Genomic DNA, 21022 nt, shown 5'->3' with positions numbered 1-21022 from the left:
GAAAAGCCCAAAATATTTACCATCTGGCCCTTTAGGGAAAACGTTCATCCACCCCTGCGACCATTGTTATCCGGAAACAATGTTTCCCGCCTGGCCTGCGCCCGCCCAGAATGTGGAGGCCTCCCCAAACACCCAGCATTATCTGAACTCCAGCAGGTTGCTTGGTGGTTAAAAGGGAAGGGGGGGCAGTGAGGCCAGGCAGGCCTGGGGTCCACTTCTGGCTCTGGCACTTACCCGGCAGGTCCCCTCACCTTTCTGTGTCTATGAGTCCTTCTCTGGTAAATGGGAGGAGGTGAAATTCCTGATCACGGGGCCGCCCATGGGTGAACTAGGTGCGGCAAAGGCCTTCCGCACAGCGCTGGGTGTGGTATGTGGTCGACAACAAAGGTCAGCTGCTGTCATTGTCCTGCGGCTCTAGATGGCACAGGAGATTGCAGGCCACAGAAAGTCAAAGACCTTTCAAATTCTCGAATACACCAGAAAATCCCACCTATTCTGGTGGAGGCTCCCAGTGAGCCTCTTGGGGCCTAATTTCACTCTATCAACATCCAGAAGAGAGTAAGAGTGGAACTCTATGGGCACGTCAACATCAGAAGACACACACGTAAGCACTACTGTGGGCCTGCCGGCACCCACGTGACCTTCCTGTCCCCCTCGCTCTGGGCCCCCGGGGGAGGTTGGCCCTCATGGGCTGCACCCCGGTGCCCTCTGACTTCCCGCTGAATCTGGACCATCAGGAGCCCAGACAGGGGACCCGAGGACGGAAGGCGAGCCAGGCCCGGTGTGGGAGATGGTGCTTCTCCGACTCCCGACCGGCCCCGTGTGACATCTCCCTCTCCATCCAGCCTTCTCTGTGGGTTCCAGTAACTTCCTCCTCTCCTCTTGCCCGTTCAGGCCTCGGGTGGTCATGGCTGCTCTTCGCTTTGGGTCCCGTGGTGTTCCGTGTAGCTCTTCAGCACTCTACCACAACCCTACGAAACTTTGCTCCACGGGTCCTAATCTGAGTGTTTTCCAGGGTGAATGACAGGCTCTGAAGGGCCCAGGATGACCCCTCCACCCCCACCAAATCTCTACGATTCAGAAGTTTTCTCCTGATGCGATTTCCAGCTAGGATGGGTCCTGAGGCAGGTAGAGCATGTTTTTATCAAGGGATTGGAAATCGGGACGGATTGAGCCCGAACTGTGCCTGAACCCAGAAGCTCTCAGTGGATCCCACCTAAGTGTCACTTGATCCTTGGACAATAGCAGGACTAATCCCTTGCATGTGTCCAGCGGTGTTACGGTTTACAAATTCAGTCCTCATGTGATCTCCCTTCTGACACCCACACACCTTTCGGTGGGGGTGGGGGGAGGCGTACAGAGCCGCTTTCGGCATCCCCCATTTTCTCGAAAAGGACACCCAGGTTCCAGAAGTTTTGGAGGAGCACCCACATCTGGTGTGGAGTTAGGATTTGCGGCAGCAAATAAAAATAGAGGATGCCCAGTTCACTTTGAAGTTCAGATCACAACAAATTATGTGGTGTGGGATAAACATATCCCGTGCAAATTTTGGTTTGTGCTTTATCCGGCGACCCTAACTTGAACCCAGTTTCCTTTGTTCCCATGTCCAAGGCCTGGGTTTTCTGCTACATCAACTATGCTGACCGGCAAGATTCCTGAAGACAGCCTAGAACCGGCACGGATTTCCCCCAAGTTTCTACCCAGTATCACGAAATATCGGTCAGTCTGGGGGAGTAAGAGTTGAGATGGGGTAGGATCTCTGTATAGGGGAAGATCCTTTGTATAGGATCTTCCCTTGTATAAGGAAGGCCCTATATGAGGAGTATGTGTTTCTTGTTCTTTCAGGCAACTGCTCCATCAGAACAGTCCAGGCAGAGCAGTGTCCTGCAGACATGAATGTGTGTGTCCCAGAGCCCATGGTAGGGAGGACCGGACTGAGGACAGCACAGACCCTCAAGTGTCAGGACACTGAGTCTGAGACAGCAATAAGTGGGAAGAGCTTCCCTCTGAATCTGTGGTCACGGAACCGGACTCACTGGTTCTTCCATGCCAACCCCCTAGTCCCCAGTCACAGCTCGTGTCCAGGAGATGGTCCCTTCCATTCTCCCAGACCTTCAGCACGGCGGTCTAAGGCCCCAAGTGTAGGAGGGACTGAAGGCTGGGCCCTGCCTGGCTGTCAGGTTATGACTCATCAGTAGGAGTGCGGGGACCAGATGATTAGGAAACAAAGTGAGAGGGAAGTCGGTTAAGTGTCTGACTCTTGATTTTGGCTCAGGTCACGATCTCACCGTTCATGGGGCGGAGCCCCACGTGGGGCTCTGCACTGACAGTGAGGAGCCTGATTAGGATTCTTGCTCTCTCTCTCTCTCTCTGTCAAAAAAAAAAAAAAAAAACATTTAAAAAAAAGAAACAAAACGAGAGGGAGCATTGCTAATAATCACATCAGGGACAATAGGTGTAAAGCGGGACCCTGTTCATCAGCCACTGCACCTGGGCCCCATAGGAGCTGCTCCCAACCCCTCAAAGCCATGCTGCTGAGGGCAGTTGGAGCAGAGGGGAGGTGCAGCCAGCCCACCCCCAGAGTCCTGCAGCCCCATGTGTAATAAAGGTCAAGAGGAGGAACCTTCCTGGTCAGTGCAGAGTCGGGCTGGCACTAGACAGGGCCCATATCCACGCAGCCCAGCTCCGGGGCAGCAGATTCCAGAGGGATCAAGCTGGGGGCGTCGCTGCATCCCTCCAGGGCAACGGCTGGTGTTCTTTGGGCTTTGACCCCAGTGTCATCTGGGGTCACCCCGCCCTGGCTGAAGCTCTGCCTGAGTGGCAATAAAACCCCAACCTAAAGAGCCTGGTTGGCTTGGATGGTCAATGTTGGGAGGGGAGGAAGCCAAACACCAGCTATGTCTGTTTCCGTCCCTGTGTCACTTTTGGCTTCTGAGCCCCAACAGCCCCTTAGTGGGAAGTGACAGGGTCTCCTGGATTTCCTTGAGCCCATCAGGGCCGGCATTCGAGAAGGGTGGGTGCAGTAGGTGCTGGGAACCACGAGGTACTGGTGGGGGCAGCCCATCTTGGGTGTGCTGGAGTCGACCCAGAGCGGATTCCCCAGGCCACCCGAGTCTCATCTCCCCCTTAACTTCCTGCACCGCACCTTAACAGAACACCCTTCACAGCCCATAGCCTCCGGAGCCTGCTGCTTCAGTGCCTTCTTCCCTTCCAGAAACTAGGATGCCGAGAAGAAAGAGATCAGCTGCATTCTGCACCTGTTGACTGCAGCCAAGCCCCATTGCCAAAGTTCGTCGTCAGTCAGGTCAGGAAGTCGAAAAACTGTAGCTCTGAGAGTTCCGGAGAGAGAAGCTGGGATAGGGGGCTGGCTGGAGGCGGGGGACATCTCCGGAGAGCACCTCTGTCTGAAGGGTCGTTTCCCTACACTTCATTCGAGGAGTCTGATGTTGGAAGAGGCAGAGAAGTTGCACCCCTTCCACGGATGAGGTCGTGGAAGCTGGCAAAGGTTGAGCTCAAGTTCAAGTTTAAGCTGAAATTTCTGGGAACCCAGGTCTGCCAACCCCGTGCTCTCTTTAGCTAACCTCCCCAACCCAAGTGCTTTTCCCATTCAGTGACTCTGGGAGCTTCAAGAAAAGAAACTCCACTGAGTTCTGACATTTTCCAGGTGAGATGATCTTTTCTCAGGAGAAAGGAGAACTATGTATAATCTAAGCCAGTATGTGGCCTCACACCGTGTCTCCTTGGCTTTGGAAAACACCTTCCCTTCCCCTCCTTCCTTCCTTCTTACCAGATTTGTCTCTCTCATTTTTTGAGCGGGGGTTGGGGGGGAGGCATTGTTTTTGATAATGGGGCTGGAGACAGCCAAATTCCCCACTCACCAGCTACGGTTGGGGAGAAGCTAGTCTGGGATTAGAAATGAATGAGGAATGGGGCACCTGGGTGACTCAGTTGGTTAAGTGGCCGACTTTGGGTCAGGTCATGATCTCCCGGCTCATGGGTTCAAGCCCCATGTGTGTGCTGACAGCTCACAGCTCGGAGCCTGGAGCCTGCTTCAGATACTGTGTCTCCCTCTCTCTCTCTGCCCCTTCCCCACTCACACTCTGTCTCTCTCAAAAATAAACATTAAAAAAAAAAAAGAAAAAAAAATCATAAAAAAAAAGAAATGAATGAGGAAGAATTTTGGAATTAAAGATTTCAATGAGACATCTCCTGGGTCTAGAATAAACATGCCACCAGGAAGGACATGCCTTTTGTGGTTCAAAGCCCTTCCTTTCAAATCTGACTCCAGTTTGTAGACTGCCTTCCATATTATCACCCTCTACCCAAACACCCTCATTGGTGGAGTTGTATCTAATGTGGGGGCGGGGGTCCACATTTATTAAGGTAAAGATTATATGTAGTCCAAATTACCTTTGAAAATCCCTTAATCACCCTGAAAATTGGTCATAAGGTTCAGTGTGCATGGTTTGTGCTGTCCTATACACGGAAGCTCTCACTTGACTTCCACTTAACCAACTAGCCATGTTAATAGATTCCGTATATTTTCTCTGCAAAACATGAAGGTGCCCACAGTCCCCAGGGTTCTGAAGGCTAATAAGGGGCTGCTCTCTGTGATGCCCATATGTTTCTGCTGCTACCGAATCAAGTTGTATGTTTATAACGAATCAGTTGTCACTGTTCCCAGACTTGTTTGTGCCAGTTGTACTTTTTATAGTCATTCCATAAATTATTTAAAAATTTTTTTAATTCAATTTTTTTTTCATTTATTAATTTTTGAGAGACAGAGAGAGACAGGGTGTGAGTAGGGGAGGGGCAGAAAGAGAGGGAGACACAGAATCCAAAGGAGGCTCCAGACTCTGAGCTGTCAGCACAAGCCCGATGTGGGGCTCAGACTCACGAACCGTAAGATCATGACCTGAGCCGAAGTCGGACGCTTAACCAGCTGAGCCATCCAGGCGCCCTGTAATTCCACAATTTAATTAAATATGATGCAATGGCTAAGAGTGCAAAAGAACAGTTATTTCTTTGAAAATTGCACCGAATGCTTTGATAAAAGAAAAGTGGCAAAAATAAAAGGGTGTGTTACAGCAGAGAGAGAGGGAGAGAGAGAGAGAGAGAGAGAGAGAGAGAGAGAGAGAGAGAGAGAATGAGAATCTCAGGCAGGCTCCGCACTGTCAGTGCAGAGCCCCGTGCGGGGCTCAAACTCACCAACCGCGAGATCTTGACCCAAGCTGAAATCAAGGGTTGGACGCTTAATCGACTGAGCCACCCAGGTGCCCCCTTTTGCTTTATTTTAAAGAAACAGACTAGAATTCGCTGCCCATGCACGATGGCTGTGATTCATGTAAGAAAGACAACAGGGAGCTGTATACACGGAGACCATGCTGAGAAAAAGCAAAACGCTATGGCCCAACATTAACAGATTGGTGAATGAATTTGCATTTGTGTTTTAAGTAAAAATGAAGTGTCTAAGAGTATATTTTTGTATATTTTAAGTTCCCTGCTTTAATTGTGCTGAGCAGCCTCTTGTACGAATGTCTGATGTACGTTATACAGCAACGTAGACTATTTAAGTAAGTGTACTCATCTGGTGGCATTACACAATTAAAATCATTTTTCCTTCGTTCTCTTTCTCCTGTTTGACTCAATGGATGTGAGAGAAATGTGGTATCATGTCAATACCACCACACGCATAAATGCAACGATTCAAGCCCTCACTTAAGACCTGGGTGCATTGACTAGGTTAGTTACAACAAGCACCACAGTGGTTCTTACTATACCAACCTTAGCGTCTGGGGTGTGGCTGGGTAGGAATTAAAATGAACACGGGGTGGGCGTGGGGGGCGGGCACCTGGGTGGCTCCGGTGGTTAAGCGTCTGACTTCCACTCAGGTCACGATCCTCATGATCTTGAGGTTCGTGAGTTCGAGCCCTGCATGGGGCTCTCTGCCTGTCCGTATGGAGCCCACTTCGGATCCTCTGCCTCCCTCTCTCTCCGTCCCTCCCCCGTCTCACACACACACTCTTGCTCTAAAGAGACAGTAAAAAACACATAAATAAAAATAAATGAACACGGGTAAGGAACTTGCCTTAAAATAACACAGAGGCAGCACGTGTCTCTAGAGCCAGACTGCTTTCGTACAAACTCTGGCGTGTCCAATTCTCAAGGGCAAGCAAGCCCCTTAAATTCTCCCTGATCCGGCTTCTCTGCTGAAGGTGTTGTCATGAGCATTCCCTGAGTTCATCAGTGGAAAGTGATAACAGCAGTGTCTGGCAGGGCGTAAACGCCACACAAATGTTAGCTATTGTCATTGCCAGTATTATCAATCATTATCATTTGGCCTCTAATCCGGTATAATCCGAGTGGCTATTATCCTAAAGGTGTAAAAGAAACAAGATCCCGCACTATTATTTGAGCATGATATGAAGGTAGGGGTCCCCAGTTACTTTCCCAGAAGGAGAAGAATAAATGTCGCTTCAGAACTCCAAAAAAAAAAAGTTTATTTATAAAATACCGACAAGTTTGACAGGCCATGGGACATCTCGTGGTATATATTTCAAATCAATTTCTTTTTTTACCTTTCATTTAAAAAATAAACCTGCTAACAAGCTATATGACATATAGATATATATTTTTTCTTACAGATAGACACCTGCCACGATGAATATTCTCCCCACAATTCTTCCTTATATCTTTTAAATCAAAAAAATAAAGATTTGTGTTGGTTTTTGTTTTTGGAGTCTGTATGTGTAAAGAAAGGTAACACGTTTAAATGCTTTTGGTTATTCTTACGGAAACAAAGAGAAGGGGGGTGGTCCCAGGAGGGCATCTGTGCTCCGGGTGGCGGCCAAGGTTGCCACTGGGCAGGACCATACAGAGGCACTCAGATCAGGTGGCTGCTGCGGGGGGCGGGTCCCCCTCCCCACTCCTGTCCTCCAGCCCCTCACACCACGTGCACCACGGGGAGGGGAAGGAAGCCCCTGCCCAGAGTGGGCTCTGGGAGGCTCTGGCACCTTTGAACGCTCTGCCCAGGGAGGTGTGGGCAGAGACAGAAGGCCTCGAGACAGCGTGCTCTGGGCGGGGCAGCTGGAAGTGTCCGTGCTTCCTCTGAATTGGGGCAGCGTCAGGTGAGGGGACAGGACGGGCGGCCTGGGTTTGCAAACCCCCTGGGGCCCTGGGAGAAAGGCTCTCTGGAAGCCGAGCAGCTTTTTGGTTCATCTTGGCAGTCTGGGCGAGGAGCTGGTGTGCACGCAGGGGGCGTGGCCACGAGGCGGAAGGGCAGTGCTGGTGTGCCCAGCGTGGGCTGCTGGGTGCAACACCAGATTTCCCGAGGGCATGACGAGGCAGAGCCAGAGGACACAGAGGTGTCCTTGTGTCAACCTGCTTCAGGTGGTCACAGAGGGGCCCTGGCATCGTCGGCCCAGGAGCCCAGAGGTCGGGGAGGTTCCCTGTTACCTACGGGCAGTGCCCCACATCCTAATGCGACCGGGTGTCTGGTCAGGGGTCGGGAGCCTCCACTGCCCCGGCAGATATGTAAATGAGGGCAGAGGTGTCCTCTTAGAAATCTAGAGCTCTGTCGTGGAAACCTGGGCTTCCAGATGTGGATGGGGCAGTGGGGCAACATTTTGGGTGGGTGGATATGAACTCAGGGCTGGATTTTCACGTTGGGCACAGCCTGCCTTCCGGCTCACACAGCGTCCTCACCAGTGCCCTCTCAGACTCCCACATTCGAGCGGGAGTCACCCCGGCTGCCTGTGCCTCACAAAGGACAGACGAGCCACCAGAAGGAATCGCAAGCCTGTTTGCGAACACACATCCGTGCATATCTGTGTGTGCATGTGCGTGAGCCCAGGCGTGCACGGCCCTGTGCTAAGTGTGCGTGGGTGTGTGTCGGCGTGGGGGTGAGTGAGCGCGTGGGGAGGAGGAGGGCGCACATCTCGGTGCACTAGGCAGTCTGTGAAAGGCAAAGGAAATCTGGCCTCGTGCACAGTACACGCACCCACATGCACGCGCACACACGCACACACACACATGGCTTCACGCGTCCTGCTTCCCCCCCACCCCCCCACCCCACTCCCAGATTCCTCACTGGGCTGGGCTACATGAATTCCCTACTGCAAACTGGGAACTTCTGCAAATGGCTAAACGCACAGCAGATAAGGAAAGGGATGAGGTTGTTAAAAAAAGATGAGATGAAAAGGAGGCAGCGCGGGGAGATCACAGGCGGGTGGCTGCGGATGCGTTGCCATGGAGACACCAGATGTGTACAGGGCAGACCTCAGGCCTGTGTCCTCGTGGGGGTGCTTCCCTCCCAAGACACCCCGGTGGAGAAGCCGGCGTCTGGGCCCCGTCTGCGGAGACACCTGCCAGCGCTCCCGAGGGTCTGGGAGGTATGTCCTTCCCTCAGGCCCCTGGCCCTGCTCCCATCCCCCTCACCTGAGTGGGGGGCCCGTGGGGCCAGGTGCAGAGCCTCGCTTTCCTTGGCTTGCTTCCCAAATCCCCCTTTCAGACCTCCTCTGTTTTCCTCACCCCCAAGATGGGGCCTGCATTCGGCACTCCCAGCGAGCCCTGCCCCACTAAGGGGCCCCACGCCGCACCCGGTGTCTTCCTGCCAGACCACCTCCTCTCCCAGAGGCTGCTGCCCACCCAAAAGCACGCGGCTGGGCCAGCTGGGGGCACTCGGGGAATTCGACAGAATGGTTCCTCCCTCAATCCCTTCATCCTGGGGCTGAAAGGAAGATTCAGGCCACTAGAAGTGGCTTTTTAAAAGAACATTCCTTAGAGCAGATTGTGTGTGTGTAAAAGCTTTGCTTCCTGTCAGCTATTCTTGTTCTTGGTCCCATCTGACCTGCTCCTCCTGGCTGGCCTGGCTGTGCATCTTGGGAGCTGTGTGAAGTTTGGATGGGGCCCCTCCTTGCTCCGAGCCCCGGCTAGGCCAAGGCTGGCCTGGAACACATACCCAGGGGTTGGGTCTTTGACTCTTTGTAAACCAGGTGCTGGGCAGACAGGGTACATTCTGGGAGCTCTGGCCTCTAGACCAGGGGCTTGGCCCACTCCTCTGGGCTTCTGTGCCCCTGTGCTTGGGACTGGGGGTGCTTTAGACGGGGATCACTCTGGGTTGAGAGCGACAGGGACACACATCTGGAAGTGAGTGTCCTGACTGGCTAGGACCCAAAGGGATTTCTCTTGGGAGAGGATCCTTAGACCCTTCTCCTTGCAAGTGCATGGGGGACTTGTGTGTATGTGCCCGTCTCAGGAGGAAGGGGTGTGTCCAGGGACAGGGGTGTGTCTGCCTAGATGGCCATCCCTCACCCCTGCCTAGCTCCCCAGCCGGTGCATGCTGAACTTCCTTATCTAAGCGCCTTCCTTTCCCTCTTGCTTTTAGGAGGGTGCTGGTGGTACCTAAATTGGAAGGAAGAGGGAAGTTAAGCTTCCTTCTTACATTCTTGACTTCCTGCGTTATGCCCAATTATCCCAGTGATGCCCGGTCAGTGCCCTGTACTCTGTTCCCCGGGTTCAGCTCTCCTGGTCTGTGCTCAGGAAAGTGAATTCAAGTCAAGCAACGGCCGGGTTCAGTGGTGGTGTGGGGGCCTCTCCCCACCCCTGGGGCCCTCTTCCTTGGAGTCACAGTAAAAAGTGTATGTAAGAAACAAGGAACTAGCTAGGCAGACTCTCACCCCTCAGTTGTTTTCCTTTTTCTAAATAAACCAAACGCTTGGTGGAGAAGTTGAACAAGGGAGGGGAGCGTGAGGAGCAGGCCAGGGGGACGGATTGAACCCCCAGAGGCCTGTCAGCGATGCAGGGGGAGGGCTGGGAGGGGTGTGTGTGTGGTGGGGGGAGAGAAGGTGAGCTTTGCCCTCAGGGGCGGCCAGCCTTGCACATCATCATCTAGCAGTGGGCCCAGGGTCCCCGCACTGGCGGAAGAGGCAGCTGTCAGGACTTCCAGAAGCTTCTCGCCCCCTGAGCACACTGCCTTACAGCTCTCCGGGTCTTAGCTTTCTCTCCCTCCCTCTGTCCCGCCTCAGCCCAGGCTGGGCCCCTGCAGCCTGACTCTGCGAAGTCTGTAAAGGCCCAGGGAACCCTACAATCTGGAGCTGACCAACTGTGGGCTGCACACACACACCCACACACACACACCCACACACGTCCTCCTCCGGTGGTTTTCTTCTCCTCCTTCTCAACACCGTCTTTGCTGGCCCTGGAATCTCTGGAAAAATAAACTCAGGAGGTGAAAAGTTGACTTGGTTTCTCGGTGTTTTTGTTTTCTGGCAGGCAGTGCGGGGAGGGGCGGATGGGGAGTTTGGTGCTGTTTTGTTTTGTTTTGTTTTTCTCTTTCTTTCTTTTCCCCCTTCTGATGTCAAACAAACGATGAAAATCCTGCTATAGGAGCCCGGGGGCCGGGGGTGAGGCTGCTGGGGGGGCGGTAGAGGGTGCTCTGCTGACTCGGGGGGTTCGGGGGGTTTTGGGGCGTTGGGGTCCGACTGGCCTTGGGCCGGAAGAGGCCGCCCTGCTGGGCGCTGCTGCTGTTGGCGATGGTGGTGTGGTCCGGCTCGCCCGAGTCGCTCTCCGTGTAGCTGTACGCCTGGGCCCGCGAGATCCCCTTCTGCTGCCTCCGCCACGAGTTGTAGTAGGTGGGGTCGCTGATGTAGTGGTTGACGAAAGAGTGGGCCTTCTGGTGGGTCGGGTCGGCCTCGTACTCACTGTCGCTTCCCTGGGAGGACAGAGAATCGGGGAGTCAGGGGCCCCGCGGGGACGGGTCCGTGTGCCCAGGGCTGCAAGGCGCCAGGCGCCCTGGTTTGAATCTCCCAAGGCCTGGACTGTGGCCACCTCTCTCCCCCTCACTGCCCAGGGGGCATAATGCCCGGATGTGCCCACCTTCCTTGCCTTGGGAGCAGATCGTGGCGTTGACACACACAGCCTTGAAGGGACCCGATGTGGATCGAAGACCTGAGTTCTAATTCTTTTTCATTGAAGGGAACTTTATAGCACATGAAGTTAACTGTCTTAAAGTGTAAGATTCAGTGGCTTTTCATACACTCACAGTGTTGGGCATTACTCCGTGTGGCTCCAAAACATCTTCATTGCCCTGTACCCACTGGTGGTCGTTCCCCCTTCCTTCCCCCGCCCCCACTCCTGGTAACCACTTTCTATCTCTATGGGTCTACCTACTTCGGACATTTCCTACGGGTGGGATCCTATAAAACACGCCTGTTGTGTGGCCAGCTTCTTTTGCTCAGCATATCATGTTTTGGAGGTTGAATTCATCATGCCTTTTCATTTTCTGTATTTCCGATGCTTTGACATCTGGGGCCTTGCTGATTCTGGAGGGGCTATGGCTCCTGGGGCTGGTCAATTTTTGGAGCTAGCGAATGCCCTTTCATCACCAACCGCTGCTCCTAATCACCCCAGGGGCCAGGTACCAGGCAACTAGGGACAGCCTGTGTATCCCAGAGCCCACTGAATTGATTCATACTAACCTAAGCCTGCTTCCATAATAAAGGCTCCTGCCCATGCGTCCCTCCTGCTTTCTCTGCCTCTGGGGGACCCTAGTGCTTTCCTGAATGGCCCTGCATGGTGTGATGTGTCCCCTCTTCTTGGGAACTGTGAATAATAATTTTTTTCCCCGGGACAATCATCTCCTGATCTCCTGGCCTTGCCATACCTGAATAGGAACAAAGCCTACATTTTAGGACAGCTATTCATGTAGGATGTACTGAGTTCCAATCTCGGTCTACCTCTGACTTACTGTGTGACTGGGGACAAAGCCAGGGCCAGACTTGGAGAGGCTCCTGGCACTGAAAGGACGCTGGTGCTCACCCACGTTGTGATCCAGAATAAAAGCAACATCCATTTATAAAATGAGCATGAGAAAAATATCAACAAAAGCTCTGAATTTCACACGATGATTACCCTGTAGCTTTCCCCGATAAATACAACATATTCAGTTTTTCTTAAAACTGTCGATAACTTTGGTGTCCTCACCATAGCTCCAGCTGCCTGAGGGGGAACCAGCCAAGAGTCAGGCCGGGTTGCGAAGTAAAACAGTGTTCCCTGGTTCGGATCTGAATCGTGGAACTAAAAATATCATGTGCCCCTCCCCCACCCCAGGCTCCCAGCAATGTTTTGAGAACTAAGAAGAGGACAGATGGGAACACGCTTAGAACTCTCTGGAAGAGATGCGCTCTGATTTTAGTGAGGCTCAGAAGGCCTCGCTCAGGTCGCCGCGTCCCTGCCCAGCTAATAACATGGAGGCGGTAAATTTTATCAACATACTTTGGGTAAAGCTGTACCAAGTAGACCAGTGAACTCAATATCAACGAGTCTGGGATGACTAGCTGTGTCCTGCATTACAGGCAGAGCAAAGGGAGAGTTGTTGACCTTGCCCCAAGGGGTCTGAGCTATGGGGAGGAGCAACGTGGACTTGCTCTCCGGAACCCCAAGTCCTGTATGGCATCCAGCCCCTTCATGAGAAAGAGCTAGAATGTACAGAACTATAGCGGTGCCAGCCGCGGGAGCAGGTGCTCCGTCAGGAGACTGTACTGAACTCTCACACCTCGGCCCCGTCACTGCTATTGCTCTGGAAGTGCCGAGAACACCAAGGCAGAGAGGATGAGGGACTGCCCCAAGAGATGATGCGCTAGGGGACTCGGGTCTGCCTGATTTTCCAAAGCCCACACATGCTCCACCCCGCTCCTGCCTGGAGGTCACAAGATGGGAATGAGAGCCCCTCTAACCTCCCCGTGGGGATGACATACACCCTAGTCCATCTGCAAATTTACGTCATCTGCCGCCTCCCCTCCTCCACCTCATCCCTCCGTAGAGATGCTCTCCTTACCACCACCCTGCACAGGCTCCCAGGACCTCAGTCCTCTTGGCAGTAGAGACAATGGAAAGTCCCTCGGTGTCCCCATGACGCAGCGCAGCACAATACAAGCCCCTTTCTTTGCCTACTGCCCAGCTGCCAGCCCAGGAGGGAACAAAAGGGCAGTACAGACAGGGGCTCCATATGCCAAGAGTGGGGAGGAGGCTGAGGGCTGGGCACCCGATGCCTGAGGCCACAGGGAGGCCGCCCAGAGGCGGGAGAAGTCTGAGCAAGCCATGGTGGATGCCACCAGGCAGGGGGCTGGGGGGCGGGGGGCTCTGGTGCAGGAGCAGCGAGGGTCTGTAAGTGTTGGGTGGTGGAAGGGGGCACCCCACACTTCTCTCTGTGGGGCAGGTCTCTCCGGGAGGGCCCCCACCAACTGGCTTGAAGAGTTGGTAGTGTCATTGGTAGAGGTTCTAGAACTTTGGCCGGCCCCAGAAGCCAGTCTCCATCACCGACTCTGTCCCTTCTAGCTAGCTAGGTGAAGTCTGGGACACATCACTTGGCCTCTCTCAGCCTCGGTATCCTTGTCTGTAAAATGGGTAGACGCCTGCAGCTCACAGGGTGAAACGATGGAACGTTGTAAAAGGTGTTACTGGGGAGATAGCGAGGTGGGTCTGGGTGGGATGGCCTGGAAGCCCCCAAGGAGGGATCAGAAGGAGGTGGGGCAGTGGAGGCCGACTCAGTGCTCAGGTGGCTGGCAAGAAGAAGAATGTTCAGCTCCCGTCCTCCAAAGTGAAGCATCACTAGGGGGGGATGGGCCTCTCTGGTCCTCCTGGGGGCCCAGACCCCAGAGCCCATTCGTGCTAATGATTACGGTCGGCATTCCGCATTCGGACGGGGGTGGAAAAGCGACGGAACCCAGAGCGGCAGCGGGGGTGGGGGTGGGGGAGGTGCAGGGGGCTGGAGGCGCGCCGGCCCCGCCCCCAGCTCTCCGCAGCCAGGGAGGCGGCCTTTGCATTTGCTCTGCTCTCCCGCTTCCCTCTCCTGGAACATCTGTTTCTTTTCTGCAGGGGGGTGGGGTGAGAAGGGAAGAAAGCGAGCGAGGGTGGGGGGACCCAGGGCGCCCATTCGGGCTTTCAACTCTCGCGCGTAATTGAATGCAGCTTCCCAGTAACCGACCCAGCACAAAGGGGACCTTTCACGGGCAGTCCCACCAGGCCGCCAGGCAATCAGGCGACTGCTCCAGCTCCGGGCCTCTTAACAGCTCCTCAAAGCCACTCAATCAGCAATTACCGGGCCTGCGGAGGGGAGCGGAGGGGCGCGGGGAGGGTGTCGGCGGGAGGGACGCCCCGGGGAAGAGCCGGCAACAAAAGAGAGGGGGGCAGAGGAGAGCTTTTTGGTCTCCCGCTGTTGCCAGCACAGCGGCAGGGACGTAGGGGCCAGGCAGGGTGCGCTCATCTTGCCGAATCTCCTGAAGTCTGGTGGGACTGTGCTGCCCCAGGTGACAGGAGGTCCCCTGTGCGGCTCCTTTGGAGGCTGGAAGCTGGAGCCGCCGTGGCCCAGGGGCTCCCTGCACCCGTCTAGGCTGAGGCCAGCTCTACAATCAGTCCCTTGGACGCCCTTCCCCTGGAAGCAGGGGGCCTCTCCTGCGCATCAGAGGTGGGGGGATGTGCTGAGTGTCTCCCTCTCTAGAAGCCCCCACAAGGCGCAATTTTGTCAGGCATCTGGGCTCCTTGTAACTAAAACAGCTAGAAACCTCCCAGGAATGTCCTTGTTCTTTCTTTCTTTTTTCTGTCTTTTTTGTCTTCTTTCTTTCTTTTCTTCCTTTCTTTCATGTTTATTTTTGAGAGAGAGAAAGAATGCAAGTGGTGGAAGGCAGAGAGAGAGAGAGAATCCCAAGCAGGCTCTGCCCCATCAGCACAGAGCCCAATGTGGGGCTTGAGCCCACGAACCGTGAGATCATGACCTGAGCCCAAATCAAGAGTCAGATTCTCAACAGACTGAGCCACCCAGGCACCCCTCCCAGGAATGTCTTTTTAAAAATGTCAGCTCAGCGGGGCCTGAGGCAGTGGGGATTGCCCCCACTTCTAAGCTCTGTGATTAAGGGCAAGCTACTTGACCCCTCTGAGCCTCAGTGTCCCCAGCTGTTAACTGGGAATCCTGCAACTTGCCTGGTGGGGCGACTGGATTTGAAATGAGAACGTGCACAGTGCAGGACTTGGCACAAAGCAGGGGCCCCACATGTAGCGTTGCCTCTTTCCTCCGGGCTCCCTCTGCCCCGCCCGTAGTGGGTTTCTAGTTTGGCACAAGCCTGGGCTTCCTGGGCCTGTATGGGTCAGGCTAAGGAGAAGCCGGAGATGGGCCCCAGTGAATCTCTTAGACTCGCGGCCCAACCCAAGAGGCGAACACTGATAAAAGACCGGAGACACTCAGAGGGAGGGGTTGTCAGAACCATTCGGCCAAACGCACTCCTGCAAACCTGCCCGGCTCCTCCCTTCTCTGCATGACCCAGTCCCGTTCACACTCTGAGGCCCGAGGCCCAGCTGAAATGCCACCTCCTCCAGGCAGCCCTCTGGGAACCTCCAGGAGGATGGGACCTTCCCCCCAAGATACCTCAGAGGGCAGCACCCCAGGAGACAGGAAGCCTTTTGTTTCCCATTTTCCTCCTGAAAATTATGGCGTGGCGCCGTAAAATTTTAATACGTGAAAACACGTGAGTATTCGACGCACGTGGTCTTCCCTAATGGATCATAACGCGGTTAAGGCAACGTCCCTGAGAGTCGGTCCTGCTCACCACTATAGCTGCCACATGGAAACGGTGCCTGGTACTGCTTCGTGGGTGCAGAAGAATTCGCTGTTGAATAAATGCAGCAAGGAAGGAATGAACGGGTCCCAAGGAGGACAAACCAGCAAGATGGCCACACAGGGCCCACCCCCAGCGTGGCGCACAATAGGTGCGTAGCGGGTCTCAGGTGGGCCTGGCTTCGTCATTGGTGGCTCCCTGACTCATGCAATAGATAACCCCGCCAGGCTTTGCAGGGGGCTGTGAAGGTTAAGTGTGCCATTCTGGAACAATCCCTAGAGTCATTCTTGGCCGCCGGGAAGGGCTCCGTAAACATTCACCATTAATGACTGGGTGCTCAAAGTGTTACAGAAAACCTAATTTGTCCTGTCTGTTTTCTTACTTTTCCACATAGGCTTAATTTCACTGCAATGAGTTTCCTGGGGCTGCCCAGGAAGTCACAGAGACTGAGTATTTGTTAGAAGAGGCGTGCCCTGGGCCGAGAACTCCTTTTCCATTGAGATTTACTTGTGTGCTATATAATTTTTCTCCCATACTTGGGCTCTTAGTTTGAAAATGACGTTGGAATGCAGCCATGCTTTGTTTTCAGAAGTTATATCAAACAAGCTATGGGTTTTCAAACCCCGGCCTTTGTTTCCTGCACCCCCACCCCCCACCCCCAGCCTGGAAGCCCCTTCACCAACACCCCTCTGGGGACAGCCTTCCCAGCCCCAGTCTTCCCACAGCCCCGTTAAACCACTTCTTAACATCTTGTCATGCGCGTTTGTTTATAAGCAACGCGGACTTTTGTTTATTACCCTATCACAGGGAGAGGGCCGGGCAGATTTCTGCCAATGTTGGGTTGTCACTTTTGGGTGGTCTGACTTAGAAGAGAAACCAGGCAGCATATGGAAAAGTCACTCTCGGAGGATGCAGGGGGAAGGGTATACTTCAAAAAGTCAGGCCCTCATTCTCCAGAGCAGTTGAAACGGGGCTGGGGGGGCCCATGTGCCTGCTGACCCTCAAGGATGCCCCTCCAGAAGCCATCCCATTACGGGCAGACTGGGGAGCACCCGCCTGAAGCCCCAAATTGCAAGTCGCAGAGGAGAGCGGGTAGTAATCGGATCTGCTTATTTATGTTTTCAGCAAGGGCATCAGAGGGAGACCAGCCGCTCTGTGTCCACGTCTGTCCCCTCCGGCCCACCAGCAGCTCCTTGGAGGCAGGGTCATGTCTCCATCACCTCTCTGTCCCTGGAGTACAGGCTCAAGAACTGAGTGTTGAGGAGAAGTCAGCGTGTGCCCCCTGCCGCACCCCCCCCCCCCCCAGTCGCCCTCTCTGCCCTGGGCGGGGGCGGACATCAGGCCTCCTTAGCTGTTAAGACACAAAGTTTGATGTGACCCCGGAGGCAACCAGGCAAGGCTCCTGGCTGAAGCAGGGCCCTGTCCTCTGTTTGCTGAGCCTGTAGGGGCAGAGTCACAGAGCAGTCTGCTTGGGGTTCTCTCGGTGACACGTAGGGGCTCAGGGTGGTGGCTCTTTCCCAACAGGTATGGAAACAATTCAACATTTTGACAATGGCACACTTAACGGTCCTGGCACCCTGGGCCTGGGGGACGTGAGCTACTGATGGCTGAATAGTCCCGGGGGCCTCCTGATCCTTGCACCTCTGAAGATACCAATGCTCTGGGGACAGCCTCCTGGATCCTGTACAACCTGCAGTGGACCCTAAAGCCAAGTGCCTGTTTTTCAAGAACCATTCCAGAGCAAACAGACCCAGATGATCCCGACTGCCATTGCCAAGGCCCCCGTGACCAGCCTGGCTCTGCAGGGGCCCGACTCCATCGCATGTCATGTACTCCTGAGAACAGCCCTTCGGAAAGGGGGCCACCGTGCTGTGTGGGTCTGGGCCGCGCAGGACCCCTCCCCATCCCGGAGTCAGTAGGGGAAGGAGCCGGATTCCAGCCCGGGGCCGTGCATCAGCCACAACTACGTGCTGCTGCTTTTCAGATGAGTGTCTCTGATTCCAAGCCACCCTCTGATGGGGCTGGATGACCACCTGAGCAATCTGCTGTTCAAAGCGGCGAGGGCACCTGTCCTGGGGACCACCTTAATGCCTCTAGCACTTTCCTCTGAGCGTGTATCTTTATCCTTTGAAGACGGGCTTGAGTTGTTGTTTGTGTTTAAGGAAAATCCACAGTTATTTGTTCTCAAGAGCGTCTCATCAGCTGGTTCTGAAGGCCCTTCCAGGAGGGTCTGCCACAAGGGTGACATCACCAGCTTTGGGACAGGGTAGGGCCGGGGGGCCAAGCTGGGCTCTGTGTCAGAAGGCCCGTGTGCAAGGTCTGCCTCTGTGACTCGGGCGCTGGGATCCTGGGTTTGCACCTTCTGGCTGTGGGGCCTGAGCCAACTCAGCAGAGCTCTGTGAGCCTCAGTTTCCCCATCTGGACAAAAAAGATGACACAAAGGCCGCTCGGAGGCTCGCTGTAATTACAAAGTGGTGAGGCACATGGGATGCATGTGCAGCCCCAGGCGGTGTGGCCATGGCCATCAGTGTCACTCGGAAGGATCGCTCTGAATGTGTGCTTCTGGCCTTGGTCTAAAAGGAACAGCTTTACAACTATGAACCTTTGTGTCTCTCTCTTGCTAGCCTACTAGGTCTGGACTAGCTTGGCCAGCTTCTCCAATGACCCTTTCATGCCTGACACCAGTGTGCAGAGTGCCCATGCCCCATGTGCCAAGAAGGGCACCGGGGAGGTAATAGACCTCGGGACGGTCACAAGTCCCTGACTTCATGGAACTTTGCTTTCAGAATAAGTAAACTCAACTCAACCCTGCTGAGCTCCAGATCAAACCCCAAACCATCCTGAAGTCCACAGGCGGAGCTCTAGGCCCAGGCTGTGGTCCACTACTGCCCCTGAAAGGGAACGTGGGTGTTCTGCTGTGACAACTGGCTTCTGGAACCGGGAGGCCTCCCCTCTCCGGGGCACGTGCTCCCTGAAGGTGACTGGTTCCAGATGGCTATGGAAAGTGCATTCAAGCGGTGGGCTTGTGTCGAACAAAAGACACCAGTGGCAAAGTGGGGGAGTCTAGGGACTCTGCCCGCCTTGAATGGGCGTGACGGAAGTAGGATGGTCTTCGGATGAGGTTTCTTCTCTCAGCAACTCCTTCGAGGTGGGGGTGGGTGGCTGGTCTTAGGGACCAGCTCCGCATCCTGGGGGAGGCTCCTCCCGACTCTTGAGGAGATGGCCCCGGGCCATCTGAAGACATCTGGGCAATGTCTTTTGCACTCAGAGGGCTCCCTCCCTGAAAGGTCAGTGCCCAGCCAATGAGTGTGCACGAATGATGCCCTCTATAGAAGGACGAAGGAGGCTGATCAAAGCAGGAAGGAGAGTCCCCCCTGCTGGCCACTGCCTTTGCTCTCCAGAGACAGGAGTGTGGCTTAAGGGGCCTTCTGTTACAGCCTCACGGGCTGTATTGTTTTGAATTTTACCTTGAGTGCCTAGAGCCTAAATGCCCATTGCCATTTTGGAGAGAAAGAAAGAAGAATCATGCTTGAGTGAAGCGTGGCCCCACAAGTCCCAGGATGCATATGGCCGCAGAGAGTTAAATACTTGTAACAAGACGCCATAACCTGAATTGTGTGAGTTCCTGTGTCAGCCAGGCTAAGGTGGGGTCTCTGGCCCTGCCAGCCCAGAGCTGGGGTGTTAGCTCCAGCCTTGTTTGTTCTGCCAAGCCCATCAGTAACCCTGGAGCTGAACAAAACAGCAGTGAGCCGGAGGCCCTTGGTCTACTGGGCCCACAACCGGAACCCGGGCACGCTGGCACCACCTACCCGGCCGACAGCCTTGTTCCCTGCTGGCATCTCTTCTTCCTTGGCCTCTCCCAGGACTGGGCATAAAGGTCCAGGGTGTGGGACGCAGTGGCCTTTCTCGGCCCCTCCCTGGGCAACCACCAGGCTTGGCCGAGGCCAAGAGGGCTGGGTGGGAGGCCATGACATAACTTCATTGGAATGCACTCATCCCCCCCTGTCCCCATAGTCCGGGACAGTGTCCCCATGTGGCCCACCTAATGGCAGCCTCTCTCAAGCTCTGTGTCTCTCCCAGAGGCACCATGTCCTTCTTCACATAAAAGCTGACATTTATCGGGGCGCCTGGGTGGCTCAGTCGGTTGGGCGGCCGACTTCGGCTCGGGTCATGATCCCACGGTCCGTGGGTTCAAGCCCCGCATCGGGCTCTGTGCTTACAGCTTGGAGCCTGGAGCCTGTTTCGGATTCTGTGTCTCCCTCTCTCTGACCCTCCCCCATTCATGCTCTGTCTCTCTCTGTCTCAAAAATAAATAAACGTTGAAAAAAAAATTAAAAAAAAAAAAGCTGACATTTATCGAACAGTTGCCGTGTGCGCTGTGCTACGCTTCTCTGTGCCTTAACCTCAGCAGTCCCACAGCCCCATGACAGCGCCCGTTAGCATCCCTGCCTGTAGAACAGATGGAGAAACTGAGGCCCAAAGAGGTTACCTACCAAACCCAGGATGCCCGGGCTGGCGGGCAGCAGAGTCAGGATGGAAACTCAGGTCTGAATCTCCAAAGCCTAAGGCCTCACTAATGTGTGCTGCTTCCCAGCCTCGGGGCTCCAGAGCTTCTGGCCCTCAGTTTCTAGAGCTCATTCTGACCCTAACTAGCTACATTCAGCCATTCTCCAGGCTCTGGCAATGCAGGGCTCCTTCCCCTTGCTTCCACGAGATCCTTTGCAGGCCAGAGCATGTGGGGAGATGCTGGAAACCCTAGAGGACTGTGTTCTTGGCGGGGCGGGGGGTGGGGGTGGGGTCTCACATCTAGTCAAGGTTATAGGGCCCCGTCAGCCCTGGAGCAAACTCTGAGCAGAGCTTGGGAGGGGACGGCTGGTTCACATACGACCCCTCCGTCTTTTCGGCTCCAGAAAGGAAAGGAGGAAAGGAGGCCCATGTGACGGGCCGCACTCTCAGAAGGGGCCGCTCCACTCCCCTCTCCGGGGCGCCTGGCCCCCATGCCCCTCACCTGAGAGTCGGAGATTTCTGAGGGCTTCTCGGTCAGGCTGCTGCTCTCTGCCGGGATGAGGTCGTTGTACTTGGTCACGTCCTCGTCGGAGTAGTGGAGGCTGCCCGGGCTGGGCCGGGGAGGAGATCTAAGAGGGAGCAGAAGGGACGCTGAGGGCCAGCCTTTCCCAGAGCTGCCGCTGTGGCTGGAGAGGCCACTGCGGGGCCGGGAAGGGCAGGGGCCCTCGATGGGTCTGTCCCGCGCTGTTGCTCTCTGTGTCTGCTCCTTGGACAGCGGAGCCTTGGGCTGGGGGCCCCTCCAGGGGTGGGAGAGGCTCAGTTGGGACCAACCTCCTGAACCAGCTTCAGGGAAACGGGGAGGGACAGCACCCCACTCGATCCTCCATTTGTGGTTTCAAGGCCTCGGG

The 21022-nt window shown here is 54.9% G+C and overlaps 1 protein-coding gene across 3 annotated transcripts in view; it reads right to left on the bottom strand.

Moving 5' to 3' along the window:
- Positions 1-10236: 10236 nt before the first annotated feature.
- SDK2 (sidekick cell adhesion molecule 2) overlaps positions 10237-21022 on the bottom strand; it is a 261630-nt gene continuing 250844 nt past the window's right edge. For all 3 annotated transcript variants that reach the window (XM_058704552.1, XM_058704550.1, XM_058704551.1), the window contains 2 exons: positions 20617-20743; positions 10237-10711 (listed from right to left, as the gene is read on the bottom strand). In XM_058704552.1, the coding sequence (XP_058560535.1) occupies positions 10358-10711; positions 20617-20743 (481 nt within the window). In that variant the 3' untranslated portion in view covers positions 10237-10357. The remainder of the gene's footprint in view (positions 10712-20616; positions 20744-21022) is intronic.

This window comes from Neofelis nebulosa, chromosome 16, assembly GCF_028018385.1.
Source record: "Neofelis nebulosa isolate mNeoNeb1 chromosome 16, mNeoNeb1.pri, whole genome shotgun sequence".
In the NCBI taxonomy this organism is placed as follows: Eukaryota; Metazoa; Chordata; class Mammalia; order Carnivora; family Felidae; genus Neofelis; species Neofelis nebulosa.
This window is presented reverse-complemented; position numbering and strand designations above follow the sequence as displayed.